Below are 16251 nucleotides of genomic sequence, written 5' to 3' on the forward strand. Positions count from 1 at the left end.
TTACGTAGCAGTTTCTTTATCTGGAATAATGGGGATAATTGTACTTACCTGAAAAAGCTCTGAGGAGTAAAAGCATACAACGTGCTTAGCTTCTGCCTCGTGTATAGCAAGCACCCAATAAATGGTAGCTATGAACAGCAACAACAACAAAAACCCAGAATTGAAAGTATAATGATAAATAGGGACTTAAAAAAAAACTCTACTGATGGAAACAAATTGGGGTATAAATTTCAGCATGATGCATATTAGAACTGTTTAGGAGAATTGCTCTAGAATCTTCGGCAGTCATAACTGTGCTAGTTTTTCAACTTGGCAAAGCTCTATTTCTACAAAGAGCAAAAGGATTTCATTCCACAAATGCTAAGATTTATAAGGATATTGGGTATTTATGGATACTCACCTAAAAATATCCAAAGCCTGTTTCTACTTTATATCAGAGGAATAAACAAATCTAAATAGCAAGACTTTCTCGTTTTCATTAAAATAGTTCCAAAATTGTGGAAGCAAATAAACCAAGTTATTTACAGCAGCTATGTAACAATAGAGAGATTAAGGTAGGAGTCATCTTGTTTTCTGAAATTTCTGTAATATGTATAAGTGACTTTAATAATGAAAAATATTTTAAATTATCATTAAAACTAAATTAATATGAGAAAAGTTCCATTTCATCATCATGCTAGGGCTGTGAGTAAAAAATAAATCCTTTCTATTTTTATTTCTAAAAGAAGGTTTAGAATGTTTTTTGGGGAGTCACATGACAATTATCTGAAATTAAAATGGGGCCTGAAATCTTCACCCAAATGCAAATAGTAGAGGTTGGCAGCTAATCCATGGATTGAGGGGAAAGAAAATTCTAGGCCTATTTTCAGAACTGTTTTAAAATATCAAAAGGTCAGGTTGTGTTGGGATTCAGGATCCAGGTTAAAGGGGGTTTCACAGGCAGAACGTGAGGAATAGCCACAAGATGTGTCAGAGGGTATCGTGTGTATAAGCGCTATTGTTCAGAGGTCTGTGTTATCAGAAGCTCAGAATTGATGTGTAATCCTCCCCAGCTCAGTGCTGATCAAGCAAGACCTGCCGAGCTGGTGAGAAACAAATGTCCACCCAGCTTCTCTGTTAGCCCCAGGCTGGGAAGTTGTCCCAACTCCCGGGGCCAGAGGTCCCGGAGATTTCATCCCCTTGCTGTAGCACAAAGTGCCCTGTTTTATCACAGGCACCTGTGCCCACATCCTCAGTCCCCTGCCTGCCGCCTTTGCTCAGTCTCCTTCCTTCACGCTCGGGTTACTGCAGTGGTCTCCTTGCAGAGCTGTGATGGGTGCAATCCATCCTCCATAATAGGGCCTGAGTGATGGTTCTAAAATGCCAGTCTGATAGTGCACTGTCTGCTTTAAGTCTCTCAGTGATTCCCCATCACATCCTGGCCTCCTTCACACCGATCCTCCCACCTTGAGTTAGCTTGTTTTCAGCCTCCCTCCCCTCTTTCTTCTAGCTAACTCCGGCAAGGCTTTCACAGCCTGGGTCCAGCTCACTCCTCTCTCTGAAAGCCTTCAAAGACTTTCCATTCTGATTTCAAAGCCTTTCTCTGCTCCCAAATCATCCCCTGCAGTCCCCTACTTGGCCTGAGTTGCTGTATTGCCATCGTAATTCATGTCCCCAGTCAACAGGCCACCAGGGGCAAGGGCTCTGCTGTCCTCAACCTTACTTCTCCAGGGTCTAAACCGTTTTGCATGTGGCATGTGGCATGTGACACAGTTCTAAGGAGTTCATAAATATTAACTCCTACAATCCTCATAATAGTACATAGTTATTAGAAGAATGTATAAACACTTGTCCAACAAATATATATCATCTAGCAGGTGCCAGATACAATTTTAGGCACTGGGGATTCAGCAATGAACAAGACACACAAACTTCTGATCTCCATAAGTGTATAGTTTATTGAGGCAAATGGATGATAGACAGATAAACAGGTATCTAATACAATGTGAGGCGGTGAGAGGAGCTATAAAGAAAAGTAAAGCCAGACAAAGGGATGAAATGTGACAGAGATCATTTTATTTTATTGTATTGTATTTTTTAAGACCTTCTTATTAAGATTTTTTATTTAATTTTTAATAGATGACGTGTAGCATTGTGTAAGTTTAAGGTGTACAACGTGTTGACCACTGTGGAATCGCTCACACCTCCATCATGTCACATAATTACCATTTCTCTTTTGTGGTGGGAACATTTAAGATCTAGTCTCACAGAAACTTTGAAGAATATAATACGATGTTGTTGACTGTGAGCGCAGCGTTGTGCGTTCAATCGCCAGAACAGATTCCTCTTCTACCTGCACGCTTGCACCCTTGGGCCAGCATCTCCCCAGCTCCTCCACCCGCTCTCCCCCTGGCAACCACCACTCTGCTGTTTCTATTATGAGTTCAACTTTTTTAGGTTCCACGTATCAGTGAGAATACACAGTATATGTCTGTGTCTGAGTGACAGAGGTCAGTTTAGATAGGATGGGCAGGCAAGGAGACCTGAGGAGGGGACATCTGAGCAGAGGCCTGAGTAAAGTGAATGGGCCACGTGGCTACGTGAGGGGGCGGGTGGTGGGAGTGGGCAGAGGATACAGTGAGTTCAAAGGCCCAGGCTCAGTCTGTATAGTGCATCGTGAGGAGGCCAGTGTGCTGGGATGTAGCGTGTGGGGAGGAAAGTGGTAGCACATACACGAGGCAGGGGTGGGGTGGGTAGGTCAGGTAGAGCTCTTCAGGCCATCCTGAGGCCTTTGGAGTTTATTCACTGGTAGGTGTCAAGCCTGGTGGGACATGATCTGACTTGTCTTTTAAAAGATCACTCTGGCTGCTGAGCGGAGAATACGGAGTATGGTGAGCAAGAGTGGAAGCAGGTAGAGTGGTGAGAAGGCGGATGCTGTGGTCCAGGTAGTGATGACGGTGACTCGGGCTCCCCACCACGGCAGAGAAGCAGTCAAACTCTGGATGTACTGTGAAAGCAGGGCAGACAGGACCTGCTGATGCTTGGTTGTAGGGTGTATAAGAGAGAGAGGAGTCCTGAATGGTTCCAAGGTTTTTGGCCAGCTGGTGGGTTGGTGGTACCATTTGTTGAGATGGGGATAATTGAGGGAGCAATGGTTTGGGAGATGGGTTGGAAATGAAGAGTTCTGTTTTAGACCTATAAGCTTGAGTTGCTGCCAGGATTCAGTTTTACCTTCTGTGAAATGGGGATGATGTTTATTTTACGCATTTCTTATGCGAATTAAATGTGATCATTTTCTTTTCATATTAGGTAGATGGAAGGTTTATTTTTATTCACACGGCAGCTAGGGATAGAATTCCCTTTAAAAGGACAGAAACATCTCCCTCTTAGTGTCTAGATGTTGCTGCCCTCGTACAATTGTCTCTTCCATCAAGGAATTATGTTGATAACAGACCCACTCTCCATAATTATTTAACATTTACGTAGAGCTTACTACGTGCCAGACACCATCCTAAGGACTTTATAAAACTAACTCATATAATCCTCCAAAATCCTTGGCGGTATACACCACTATTACTCCAATTTTACAGATGAAACTGGCCCAGAGGTGAAGTAATTTGCTTAAGAGCCTACAGCTAGTACGTAGCAGAGCCAGGAGTCAACCCCAGATGCTCCAGCTCTGCTTCCAGCCCCAATGCCACGTTCCACATGCCCTGCTCCATGTAAGCGGTGCCATCGTTGACATGTGACCTGGCCTCTGGGTACTGAGAAGGTGCCGCTTGTCTAACCTCATTGCGTGCACCCCTGACCCCGAGGGCGTTCCTGCCTCAGTTCTTCGAAAACCTCTGCTCTAAAGAAGGCTGTCGGTATTGATGGCCACACCCCTTCTGTCTCAGCCACCCCAGCACTCAGTGTCCTCTGTGCCTTTCTTCTAAGGCCCTGAGGTCAGCCTCATCCCTGTATTGTTATACACACGCTTTTTTGGTAACCTGCTCTCTCCACACGCCCCGCCTCGTTGCCAGCTGTTACAAGTTGTTTTATTTTATTTATTTTTATTTGTATTTTTTTAACATCTTTATTGGAATATAATTGCTTTACAATGGTCTCAACCCTGCCTGGCTGGTTGAGAGCTGCCGATGATATGGCAGGAACCCAGACGTGCACAGAGTTCCCACCGCTCCAGGGGCGCCGGGCGAGCCTCTCCCTGGCCCCGCAGCTCTTCCGCCAGGGCTTGGGAAGGGAGCAGAGGGTTAAGGTGGGGGGACAGGAGAGTGGAGGCCGCGGAAAGGGGCGGCGAAGGAACCAAAGCCCGAGGCCAGAGGCTGGCTTGGCTTCTGGCCCAGCGACCCCTCCGTCTCGAAACCCAGACGTGACACACATGTGCCGCAGCCGCTCCGGTGACCCCTACGCCACTGGGGCCGCCCAGCACAGCAGCGTCTAGGCGCGCGCCTACCTCCGGGGGAAGGAGTGCTTAGCGAGACAACACCGTCCGGTGTGAAGGCGGCTGACGGTGCGTGCGCGGCCGGAGAGGATGGCGCACGATTGGAGGCTCTCTCTCGAGAGGGGAGAACTCCCCCGCTCGCCACCCAAACTCTGGAGCCTGGATTCCGATCCCAGGCCTGCTGCTTACCTGGTTACGCGACCATGCGCAAGTCCCTGAACCTTCCCAGGACTCAGTTACATCATCGGTTATATGGGTTTCCTATAACCTTGGGGTTGGTGCGAGGAGTAAGGGAGAATGCAAGGAAAGCTTCTTTAGCGTGATGCCCGGCACGGAGGAAACGCTCTCGGAGCGGAGGTGGTAATTACCCGCTGCTCACACCTGGCCGCGTGCCCCGGCCTTCTCGGGGCCCGGGCGCCCGCTGCTCTATTGCAAGGCAGAGATGATTAGCCTATTAGGGCGCGCCCCGACTCGATAGATGTATTGGCTTGTTTGGGGCGGGGCTTGGAAAGGCGAGGGGAAGAAGGAGGTGGTGGACGGGGAAGAAAGGGAAGACGCGAGGGGCAGGAGGCGAGCTAGGTGGGGCGGGGAAGGAGCCGGGCGTGTTCTGGGCCCGGGCGCAGCACGCACCCCGAGCCCGAGCCCGCGGCGGCGGGGGCGGGGGCGGCGCGCGGCGGCCAATGGCGCGCAGCGCTGCGGCGGGGGCGGGGCAGGAACCCCCGGCCGCTGACAGCCAAACTCGCCAACTCCGCCCTCCCGCGGGATCCCGAAGCCCTAGCCTGCCCCCGGGCCCAGGCCGCCCGGGCCGCGCGGCGAGCGAACATGGCAGCAGAATGAGAAGGCTGGCCCCAGGTTGTGGCCGCCGCCGCCGCGCTGCAGCTCCAGATCCACGCCCGGCGTCCTCCGAGCCTCCAGCTTAGCCGGCCTCCTGCTGGCCGCCAGTGCATTTCATTCGGAGCGGCGGGCGGGGAGGAAGGGGACCCCCGCAGCCCGGCCGGTCCGGGCTCTGGCAGTGTGTCGAGGCTCCTGCGTGCGACTCGCAGGCTGCGGAAACGACGCGGGGGAGAGCCGGTCCCGGCTGCGGCGGCGCGGGCGCGGGGATGAGCCGGCCATGGAGCGACCTCGGCGGGGCGCACGCAGCCGGCCCGCGCTGCGGCGGGGACGCCGCCTGAGCCCGGGCTCCGCGGGGCTTCGGGGCCTCAGGCACGCCGGGGGGGTTCCCTGCCGCCGCCTCCGGGAAGGACGCGAGCCCCGCGTGGCGGACACTGCAGCAGTCACCGTACTGAGGCGCCCGAGCCTGCTCCGCCTGCGGCTCGGTGCGCTCTGGGCACCCGGGCGCCTGGCCCGGTGCACGGCGGCGGCTGGCGCACCGCGGCGAGCCGGCTGCGGGACTGGCTAGAGGGCTGTGCGTGCGCGTGTTCGACCGGAGATCCGAGCTAAAAGCAGAACCAGGCGGGCCGGAGCAGCCATGCTTCCCGGGGTGGGCGTGTTCGGCACCAGCCTCACGGCCCGTGTCATCATCCCGCTGCTGAAAGACGAGGGCTTCGCGGTGAAGGCGCTCTGGGGCCGCACGCAGGAGGAAGCGGAGGAGCTGGCCAAGGAGATGAGCGTCCCCTTCTACACCAGCCGCATTGACGAGGTGCTGCTGCATCAGGACGTGGACTTGGTGTGCATCAACCTGCCGCCGCCCCTCACCAGGCAGATCGCAGTCAAGACCTTGGGTGAGCGACCCCTCCCCCTCCGCCGCCCCATCCCCAGCCTCGCTCCTTTCATCCCCTGCTGCTTTTCTCCTCTTGCCCTCTCTTCATCCCGGAAGCTTACATGGCATCTACGCCGACTCGGGCACCTGAGATCCCACATCCCACTCGGAGCTTTCTCCTTCCTCATCCCTGGCCTTCCCCACACCTACGTTTCCCTCCTCCCTCCTGGCACCACCTGGGCGCGCTTTCACACGCGCGTGGCGCCCAGGCTGCTGGAGGCGGCGTGTGTTCCGGGGAAGTCGACCAGGCTGAGGAAATTCTTAAGATTGGGGACGGGCTGCTCTGAGGGAGAGAAAACTAAGTCGCCGGCTGAGTGTGCAGTGCCCGAGTGTGTGCGTGCGTGCGTGCGCGCGCGCGCCTGCGAGAGGCGAGTGCGCGCCCAGGAACGCCGGAATAAAGGGCCCACACGTGTCTCGGGTTTTCCTGGGGGCGATCAACTGCCTGACCGTCAGCAGCTGCGGCGCCCTGCTAGGATAGTTTTTTTCTTCCTGCTGGGAGTTAGTTTAGTGGGAGATTATAGAGCTGTGACAGTTAGCTGGAATTATTTCTTCTTCGCTGAAAGCAAGGATGGTGAGCGTGGTTGGATGGGGGCGGGGGATCTATTAGGACGTCTTCGTGGCGGGGAGGGGGGTGGTCATAGGTTAGTAAAGACTAATTTGATAAAAGCAGAGGGAGTTAACTTTCGAGTGCGGCAGCCCAAGAATTGTCTTCCGCGCAGATTTGGAGTAGGATCTTAGAATTTTAGGTGATGAGCGCAGTAGTTCCAGAGGCACGGATGCTTTGTGTGGGGAAAGGCCCCATGCTGCCAGTTTCACGTGGAAGCATGCAGTAGTCCCACCTTAATTCCCCGCAGGAATAGTGCCTAGGCCTGGTGACAGGCAGGTTGGGGGTGAGCTTACCAGCCTTCGCCGTCGGGTTCCCCCACCTAACCCAGGCCGACTGGACCATCTCAGGGCAGAGTATCAGAGTCCCTGCCGTGCCCAGAGGAAGAAGTGCATTTTTTTTTTTTTTTTTTGGTCCATCAGCAGTGCTCACACGAACCAGGAAGGCTGCTCACTCCTTAGGTCCCGAGAAAATGGTATTGCCCATCCTTGAAAGTTGGAATTTTTTGTTGGCCAGGAAAGAGACAAAGCTTAGAAGGCAAAAGAGGTAGAAAGCAAGCACTGGGAAGGAACAGAAACCAAGGGTAGTTTATGCAATCTTAGAATGTTTTATTTTTAAAAACAGGCATGGATTTAGGGTAGGTGACATGTACATATATTTTAATTCTATCTTCCGAGAACTATGACCAGGATGTAGAACTCTTTCTCCCTAGAAAACCACTTTCATCAGGCCAAGATTCCTAAGGAGACCGTCCAAGGCTGTCCGTTTTCATGTTAATTTTATTAAGCTTCTGACTTTTGTTGCCTGTTTTCTGTGGCCTTGAATGGAATGTCATTAGGTTCTCGCCAACATTTCTTTTCTGTTTGATCGAATATATACGTTGGGTAGCTTACCTCTGTGCTCACAGTGGATCTGTGCATTTTCAGTAGATGATCACCGTCTTATAGCATAAATCTGTGAGGGCAATTCATGTAAGATGGGTGCTTCTTGAGCCCCGTCTCTGCTAGAGGGCTTACGACCTATCACATTAGAAAGGCCTTGTTGTCACATTCCCCCCCTCACCGCCCTCCCCCTCGCATCCCCACCCCACCCCAGCCCTCCAGGTCAGACCCACAGAGCAGCCCTAGAGCATGTCTCCTGGAGGGTGGCAATTTGGGAAGCAGGGATGTTCCTGTTTTCTGACCATCTCTGGTACTTAAGCCATGAAAGCATTGGGGGGCTCTGGCTTTGGGAAGTGGCACAAATTATACATTTCTGGATCCTTCTTCTGTTCTTATTTTCAGAAACCCCTATGATTTTTTTTTTCCTTGACAAGACTGAGGTGGTTTACCTTTTCAAAACCAAGTGTCAGAGGCATAAGAAATAGCCTTGGTTTAATCATCATGACTGAGGAATAGGGGTTTGTTCATATTTTCATGCTAAGTCTTGGGGCTTTTTACTTTTTTTAAAATTCCTGATTTCACAGGTGATCAGACTACCTGATTCTGAGGTAGTCTCTGCTTGTAGGAAATGTGGAGGCTTTGGATTTAGATGTGGCTGGACCGTAGGCTTGTTCCAGGCTTCATCTTCAGTGGAAAGTCCCCAGACATGGCTCCTCTTCCCATTGTACCTGCGAGTACCCGGTGGGGCGGTCATCTTGGTGTGCTGTGCCGTCACAGTTAGAGGCTCAACACATACGACACAGGAAGTGAAAAACCCCGAACAGTTATTGGGCCGGTCTGGCCGGTGGAGGTTTGTAGATATTAGTGGTTGCCTAATATGGAAACAAGCCAACCTTGACTAGTCCCGGCCTCGTCGTCCTGTCCTTCTTTGAGTTGCTTGCCTGGCAGTGGTGAGAGACTTGTGGCCCTGGATCCATACTGGTCATGGGCCTGTCCAGGTGAGGGGCTGTGACCAGTATGGAGGCATAAAACTTGCAGTCAGTTGAATCACAACATCCTCCTTTGATTTCTAAAAATTTCCTTGAAATCCCTTCCTAAGCGAACTAGGCATTTCTCTGTTGGAGAGACTTTTCTGCAATGTATAATTTCTACAGCATCCAGGGCTGCCTCTTGTTATGTGCCTACTGTGTGCAACGTGGTAAGTGCTCTATATGAAATGTTTCATTTCTTGACTAAAATAATCCTCGAAGGTAGCTGTTTGCCCCATCTTACAGATGAGGCCGGAGTTGAGTTGCTCAAGGACATGTGTCCCCCCCACCCCCTGCTCCAAGGCATTGCTTCCCCTCCCATCCCCTAAACTTGCTCCTTTTGCACTTCCTTCTCTCAGAGAGTGGCAGCCCAGGTGAGATGGTTGAGGGATCCTTTGTTGTGTGTCTACCCCACTCATGGAATCAGTTCCCAAGTCTGGTTGATGCCAGCCCCTCATCCCTCTTGTATCTGTTCCCTCTTCTGCATCATTGCTTCCTCCGTAGAAGGAGCTAGGCCCTGACTGCATCTGAATTAGGCTTCAGTGTGCCCCTCGCCACCCTTGCGTCTATCCACCTTCCACTCTGCTGCCAGAATTACTTTGAAGAACTGCAAACCTGATCACATTACTGCTCCCCCATTTCATCACTTCTAGGAAAAGCCCCAGCTTCTCGGCATGACAGGCAAGACCTGGCCTCTGACGAGCCTGCCCAGCCTCACGTCCTGCTGGTGGTTCTGGAACCCCACGCACTTCAGCTAAACCAAACTGCAGGCGTTTCCTGGAAAGGCCCTTGTTCCTTCATGTGTCCGTGCCTCTGTCAGGAATACCCTTCTGCCTCGTGTGTGTGATGGATGCCTGTTCATCCAGCCTCAGGCCCAGTGGCATCTCCTCCCGGAATCCTTCCCCTTCCTCAGTCCCGCCCCCACCCCCATACCCTTCTGTGGCCTCAGCACTGCGTGCCTCCATCTTTTCTTACACTTAACTTTAATGCATTTGCTTAAAAAGTAGATTTTATTTAGTTATTATAAATAGGTTATAGATTCACGTGGTACACGTTTCAAGTGCTCTAACGCACTTGAAATAGTACACAGTGAAGAGGAAGTGTTCCCCAGCCCCATCCTTCAACTGGAGGCAATCATGGCTATAAGTTCTTTTGTCTCCTTTTGATGACTTTTCTAAGTATGGACTGGTGAATATGTGTGTTGAGAATTTGAAAAATATTTTTCACACAATTAGTAACATCTTATACTTACTGTTATATACTTTGTTTTCATCGTGCATCAATATGATCTTGAAAATTTGTGTGTATATATACACATAGATGTATATTTAAAACTCAGAATGCAAAAGTATCCTTGCTCCTGTTTTTGGCTGTGTAGTATTTCACTGTATGGGATAAACCAGAATTTACTTAAGCAGCTCCCTATTATTCAACATTTAGCTTGTTTCCAACCTTTTGTTTTTGTTTTATTTTATTTTTTTATACAGCAGGTTCTTATCTATTTTATATGTATTAGTGTATATATGTCAATCCCAATCTCCCAGTTCATCCCACCACGTCCCCTCCCCCTTTCCCCGCTTGGTGTCCATACATTTGTTCTCTACATCCGTCTCTATTTCTGCCTTGCAAACCAGTTCATCTGTACCATTTTTCTAGATTCCACATATATGTGTTAATATACGGTATTTGTTTCTCTCTTTCTGACTTACTTCACTCTGTATGACAGCCTCTAGGTCCATCCACGTCTCTACAAATGACCCGATTTTGTTCCTTTTTATGGCTGAGTAATATTCCATTGTATATATGTACCACATCTTCTTTATCCATTCGTCTGTCGATGGGCATTTAGGTTGCTTCCATGACCTGGCTATTGTAAATAGTGCTGCAATGAATACTGGGGTGCATGTGTCTTTTTGAATTATTGTTTTCTCTGGGTCTATGCCCAGTAGTGGGATTGCTGGGTCATATGGTAATTCTATTTTTAGTTTTTTAAGGAACCTCCATACTGTTCTCCATAGTGGCTGTATCAGCTTACATTCCCACCAACAGTGCAAGAGGGTTCCCTTTTCTCCACGCCCTCTCCAGCATTTATTGTTTGTAGATTTTCTGATGATGCCCATTCTAACTGGTGTGAGGTCATACCTCATTGTAGTTTTGATTTGCATTCCTCTAATAATTAGTGATGTTGAGCAGCTTTTCATGTGCTTCTTGGCCATCTGTATGTCTTCTTTGGAGAAATGTCTATTTAGGTCTTCTGCCCATTTTTTGACTGGGTTGTTTGTTTTTTTTTAATATTGAGCTGCATGAGCTGTTTATATATTTTGGAGATTAATCCTTTGTCCGTTGATTCCTTTGCAAGTGTTTTCTCCTGTTTCCAACCTTTTGCTTATACCAACTTGTAATGACTAATCGAGGGCAGATGTCGTTTTGCACACACGCCAGTGTGCTCGTAGAATGACTCCGTGAACTCTTTATCACAGGTGGTGATCATCTCTTTCATTTGTTTGCTTGTTCTTCTCTTTGTTAGTTGTCTCCCCAGTTAGAATGTAAGTTCTTTGAGGGGTAGAGCCTTTGTCTGCTTGGCTCACCCAGTGGCCTTATCTCCCCTAGACGGTGCCAGGCACTGAGTCACCTCATAGGCACACTATAAATATTTCTTGGATGCCAAATGAATGCTTTTCATCGAATGAATGAATGCCTGGCTTATCAAGAGGGTGTGTCGATCAATACAGAACATTTTTGTCCTGCATGCAATAGCACAGTACCTCTCAAACTTTATTTCGCGGTTGCATTACCTGGGGATCTTGTCAAAATGCAGATTGCAGGATGGGACCTGAGATTCAGAATTTCCATCCAGCTCCCAGGTGGTTTGGATGCTGCCGCAGCCAGACGCAGAGGCGTGGTGGCTATCTGCCTTTGGGAAAAGAAGACATCCACGGCCTTGAGTCGTTCACCTGGCAGGGGAGCTGGGTTAAAATACCTGTTGCCTTTGTGGGTCATGTGGCGACATCTGTTTTCATGGTCCCTGCCCTGGTTTTTGGAGATAGTAGCGCAGGCTCCCTTGGGAAAGTCTCTCTGGGGGATGGATGGCGCTTTGGGGATAGAGAATAAGGCTGCAGAGTTTCATTGAGCCTTGACCTTGCTGCGCACTGATCTTGCCCCGACTTGTTTGGCATCATTAGCTGCAGACTGGGAGCTCTATATCCTTTTCTGCCCTACTTCACAGTGTCAGCAAATTGCCCAAGGTTGAGAAGGGCTGCTGGGACAGGCCTGAGGGAGCGGGAAGGAAACGGGGCCGCACTGGTCATGGTTGCCACACTAGCAGAGATAGGGCTGCAGATAATGAAATTGTGTATTTGGACTTGACAGTCACCATCTGAAACTCCAGCAAACCCTGCATTTCCTGTTCTTCCTTCGAGTCTGTTCTCAATCTATGCCTGTCTGAAGACTGTAGTAAATGTGATTGCATTTTTCTCCAAGTTTCCGCCCCTGAACGTGGAGAGAAATGATGTCGGTCTACTGATTTGGTTTAGAGTTGAGGAAGCTCTGGGGCATTATGTAAATGAAAGAAATGACTCTATTTACTGTTAGGAAAAATCAAGCATCACCAGCCTCATTTTACCTAATTGAAATTAGGCTCAGGTGAGTGATTGTTTTGTTGATGGTGTCTGGCTTTGCAAACGTACAATTCTGCAGAAGTTTATATGGGAGCAGGGAGAAGCCAAATGAAGAAGTTGGACATTTTGATACCTGAAACTGGGGAAGAACAACAAAAAAAGTGAAAGTAAATAGCATGTTTTAAGGGTTTCATTGAGAAAGTAATGTACAGGCAATTCGTTCTATATTTTGATTTGGGGAAATCATGGTCCAGCAAAAAGCATCATGATTTAAGATGTGGTGATACGCAAAACTAACTGGGAAAATTTGGCAGTTTACAACTGTGTGGCTTTGGGAGACGTAATGTCCTTCCTGAGTCTCATTTTTTTTTTTTTTTTTTTTTTTTTTTTTTTGCGGTACGGGGGCCTCTCACCGTTGTGGCCTCTCCCGTTGCGGAGCACAGGCTCCGAACGCTCAGGCCCAGCGGCCATGGCTCACGGGCCCAGCCGCTCTGTGGCATGTGGGATCCTCCCAGACCGGGGCACAAACCCGTGTCCCCTGCATCGGCAGGCGAACTCCCAACCACTGCGCCATCAGGGAAGCCCCCTGAGCCTCATTTTTTTCATCAATAAAATGGAGCTAAAGATACCATCATATAGAGTTGATATGACAATTAAAATGAGGGGGGTAGATAAAGACCTAGTCCATGGCCCCCCCTTAGCTGTCTGCATAGACTCAATAAATGTTCTCCTTCTTCCCACTGTGGTCAGTTATTTAGTCTATTCCAAATGGTGCTTCTGGAGATTTATGTTCCCTCATTTTTCTGATGAGACGATTCCTTTCTGCTAGACTCAGAAAATACAGTTAAAAGTTTTTTTTTATTTTAGAAAGGGAATATGCATAAGCCAAGCTTCAGGTGCTGTCTTTGCTGAAAATCTAGCACTTGCTTCACAGATACGGGATCTAGAAAGTGCTGATGGTGTTACCAGGAGCTCACCATCCTCCTGTGAGGCTTCGTCATCACCGTGGGAAGGATGCAGGGCTGTCTCATGGAGCTCGGGGCAGGGATGTAGCTGGGTCTCAGTAGGTACCGGGAAACCATGAACTCCTGGAATTGTACCATTCTGTTCTCTGCCCCTCTCCATGTGTCGCCTGCATCACCCATCCCTCTTTAGAGCAGCCTCCTCTGCGTCCTGGGCTCGTGTGATGGGCAGAACACCGTCCACATGTAGCTCCCAAACAGAAATAGTACTGGTTCAGCCACCTGAGAAGTGCAGTCCTCGCCTTGCTCCCCACCCCCGGTGTCCCTGCTTGTGTCTGATGTTACCTCCCGGCTCAGTCTTTTTGGAGATGATCTCGCAATGTGGGGGACACTCTCCTGGAGGGCAGTGGAGGTGGAGGGGTTGAGTGGTCATTCTGAGCTGGGCCACACTCCACAAAGATGCTGATTAGGAGAACATAGACTTGGGTGAAGACTTTACAGATGTAGACATTTCTTGATGACGTAGGTTCTTTACCCACTTTGTGGAATACACATTGGGCATCTTGCTGCTCTTCTAATGACCGTAGTAAAACAGCAGAGAGAAAGTATATGTCATGATGAGATGATGCCAGCCTCATTAGGATTATTAAATTTAGGGTGTGCGTATATTGAAAGTTGGTGATGGGAGAGCAGATAAACGTGACCCACTCTGTGGAGTTTAATGGTCATCTGGAGGTTTGCAAGCCTTATTGGGTGCCACCTCCTATGTGGCATGTGCCAGCAGAGGACCACTAGGAGACAGAGACCCTTTGAGTTCAAGTATTAGCTTAGGACCTCTAAGGAGCCAGGAAAGACTGGGGTCCCGGAGGAAGAAGGATTTCTGCTTTCAGGCTGCTTTCCTTCTGGAAACTGTGACGTCAGCTCTTCCTGGGTCTCCAGCCTGCTGGCCTGTCCTGCAAATTGCCAGTCCCCATCGTGGCATGAGCCCCATCATGGCATGAGCCAATTCCTTAAAAATAAACCCCACCCGCCCTCTCTATGTATACATATCCTGTTGGTTCTGTTTCTCTGGAGAATCCTGACGAGTACAGATTTTGGCTGGATCAAGGCCACCTGGCCAGGCAAGCTGGGCCATGAGACACCTGGCAGACGTGTCACACAGACGTGGGCTTGGAGAGACTTGGTGGAGAAGCAGCTCTGGGGAGCTCAGCTGATGGGTGTGGGCCCCTAGGAGAGCACTCAGTGAACACTGTTCTCTAAGCCAGAAGACCTTGGGGGTGGGGGGGTTCTTTTTATTTCAGACTCAAGCCAAAGGGAATGTTGGGAAGAGACTTGGCCACACTCACCGCTGAGAGCCACGCTGACCCCTCGCCCTGATGGTTCTACACCTGTCGACAGGGCTTTGGGGGAGTTCGTCTCTCAGGTTTGGGCAAGTCTGGGATGCCTTGGGGTTTAGACTTTCCTTGAGAATTGTTAATGAGTATGAAAAAACGTGGAAAAATGACTTTACATTAAAATGATATGAACTGTTTTTTAAATTTCCAGTTTCCAACTATAATAGCCCTTAGGCTATTGAGATGCTCTTGTAGTTAGCGTAATATCCATAAACTGAAACTGTAGTTTTGAAGCCCCAAATTAAGTTGCAGCTTTAGCACTGCTTTTTAAAAAAAACAAACAAAAAAACCAGCTTAATTGAGATATGCTTTATATATCGTAAATTCACCCACTGTAAGTGATTTCATGATTTTTAGTGAACTTATATGATTGTGAAACTATCATCACAAAAAGTTTTAGAATACTTCCAACATCTCCAAAAGTTTCCTCATGCTTGTTTTTGGCCAATCCCTGTTCTCACTCCTAGCCCCAGGCAACCACTGACCTGCTTTCTGTTTCTAACATTTTGCCTTTCCTAGCAATTTCGTATAAATGGAGTCATATAATATGTAGTCTTTTAAGTCTGGCTTCTTTCACCTAGCATGTTTTCGATGTTCGTCTGTGTTGTTGCATGTATCAGAAGTTTCTTTTTGTTTGCCAAGTGATATTCCATTGTATGGATAGAACACATTTTGTTTAACCATTCACCATTCAATGGGTATTTGTATTGTTTCCAGTTTTTAAGCTATTGTGAATAATGCTGCTGTGAACATTTGCATACAAGTCTTTTGTAGACCCATGTTTTCATTTCTTTTGAACAGATATCTAGGAGTGAAATTGATGGGTATATAGTATGTATATTGAATTTTTTAAGAAACTGCCAAACTTTTCCAAAGCAGCTGTACCACTTTATGTTCCTACTGGCTAGGTAGGGAATTCTAATTTCTCTACATCATCACCCACACTTGATATTGTCAGTCTTCCTGCTTATAGCCATTATAGATAGTGCATAGGGGTATCTCATTATGATTTTGATTTGCATTTCCTAATGACTAATAAGGTCGGGCACCTTTTCATGTGCTTATTAGCCAGTCGTATATCTTCCTTGGTGAAATGTCTATTCAAATCTCTTGACCATTTTTAAATGGGGTTGTTTGTCATCTCGTTACTGAGTTAGTAGCAATGGTTTTACGATTTTGTTATGTTGTTAAGTTAGGGGTAGGTTTCTGGGGGCTTTTAAAGACTTCTCTCTATTTTTGATTTTGGAACTAGATACAGCTGAACTAATTCTCCAACCCAAGTGAAATCAGCTTTGCCAAATATTCATTGAAATGGTTCACTATTTAAAAGAGCGAGACAGTCATGTGAGCGGATGCTGACACTAGCGCTCCTGCATTGCCCTGGGCCCTGATGAGATACACAACACCCTTTGAGGCACATTCCCAATTTGAAGATTTTCAGAAGTGCTCTAGGACCTTTCAGTTACTTATTTTGTCCAGTGTTTGGAGAGTGTTTCTCTCTCTCTTTTTTTTTTTCCATTTATTTTTCTCTAATGGCCTTTACAGATATGGCCTTTGTTCTTGAGAGAAGATAAGCGTACGCAAGC

At 48.4% G+C, this 16251-nt stretch overlaps 1 protein-coding gene across 1 annotated transcript in view; it reads left to right on the forward strand.

The window, feature by feature from the left end:
* Positions 1–5804: 5804 nt before the first annotated feature.
* Positions 5805–16251, forward strand: part of GFOD1 (Gfo/Idh/MocA-like oxidoreductase domain containing 1) — a gene marked incomplete at its 5' end in the record, with an annotated part of 110330 nt that continues 99883 nt past the window's right edge. Inside the window, one exon of the mRNA XM_081246169.1 lies at positions 5805–6141. Within this exon, the coding sequence (XP_081102295.1) occupies positions 5889–6141 (253 nt within the window). The remainder of the gene's footprint in view (positions 6142–16251) is intronic.

This window comes from Mesoplodon bidens (assembly GCF_964165515.1).
Source record: "Mesoplodon bidens genome assembly, chromosome: 10".
NCBI lineage: Eukaryota > Metazoa > Chordata > Mammalia > Artiodactyla > Ziphiidae > Mesoplodon > Mesoplodon bidens.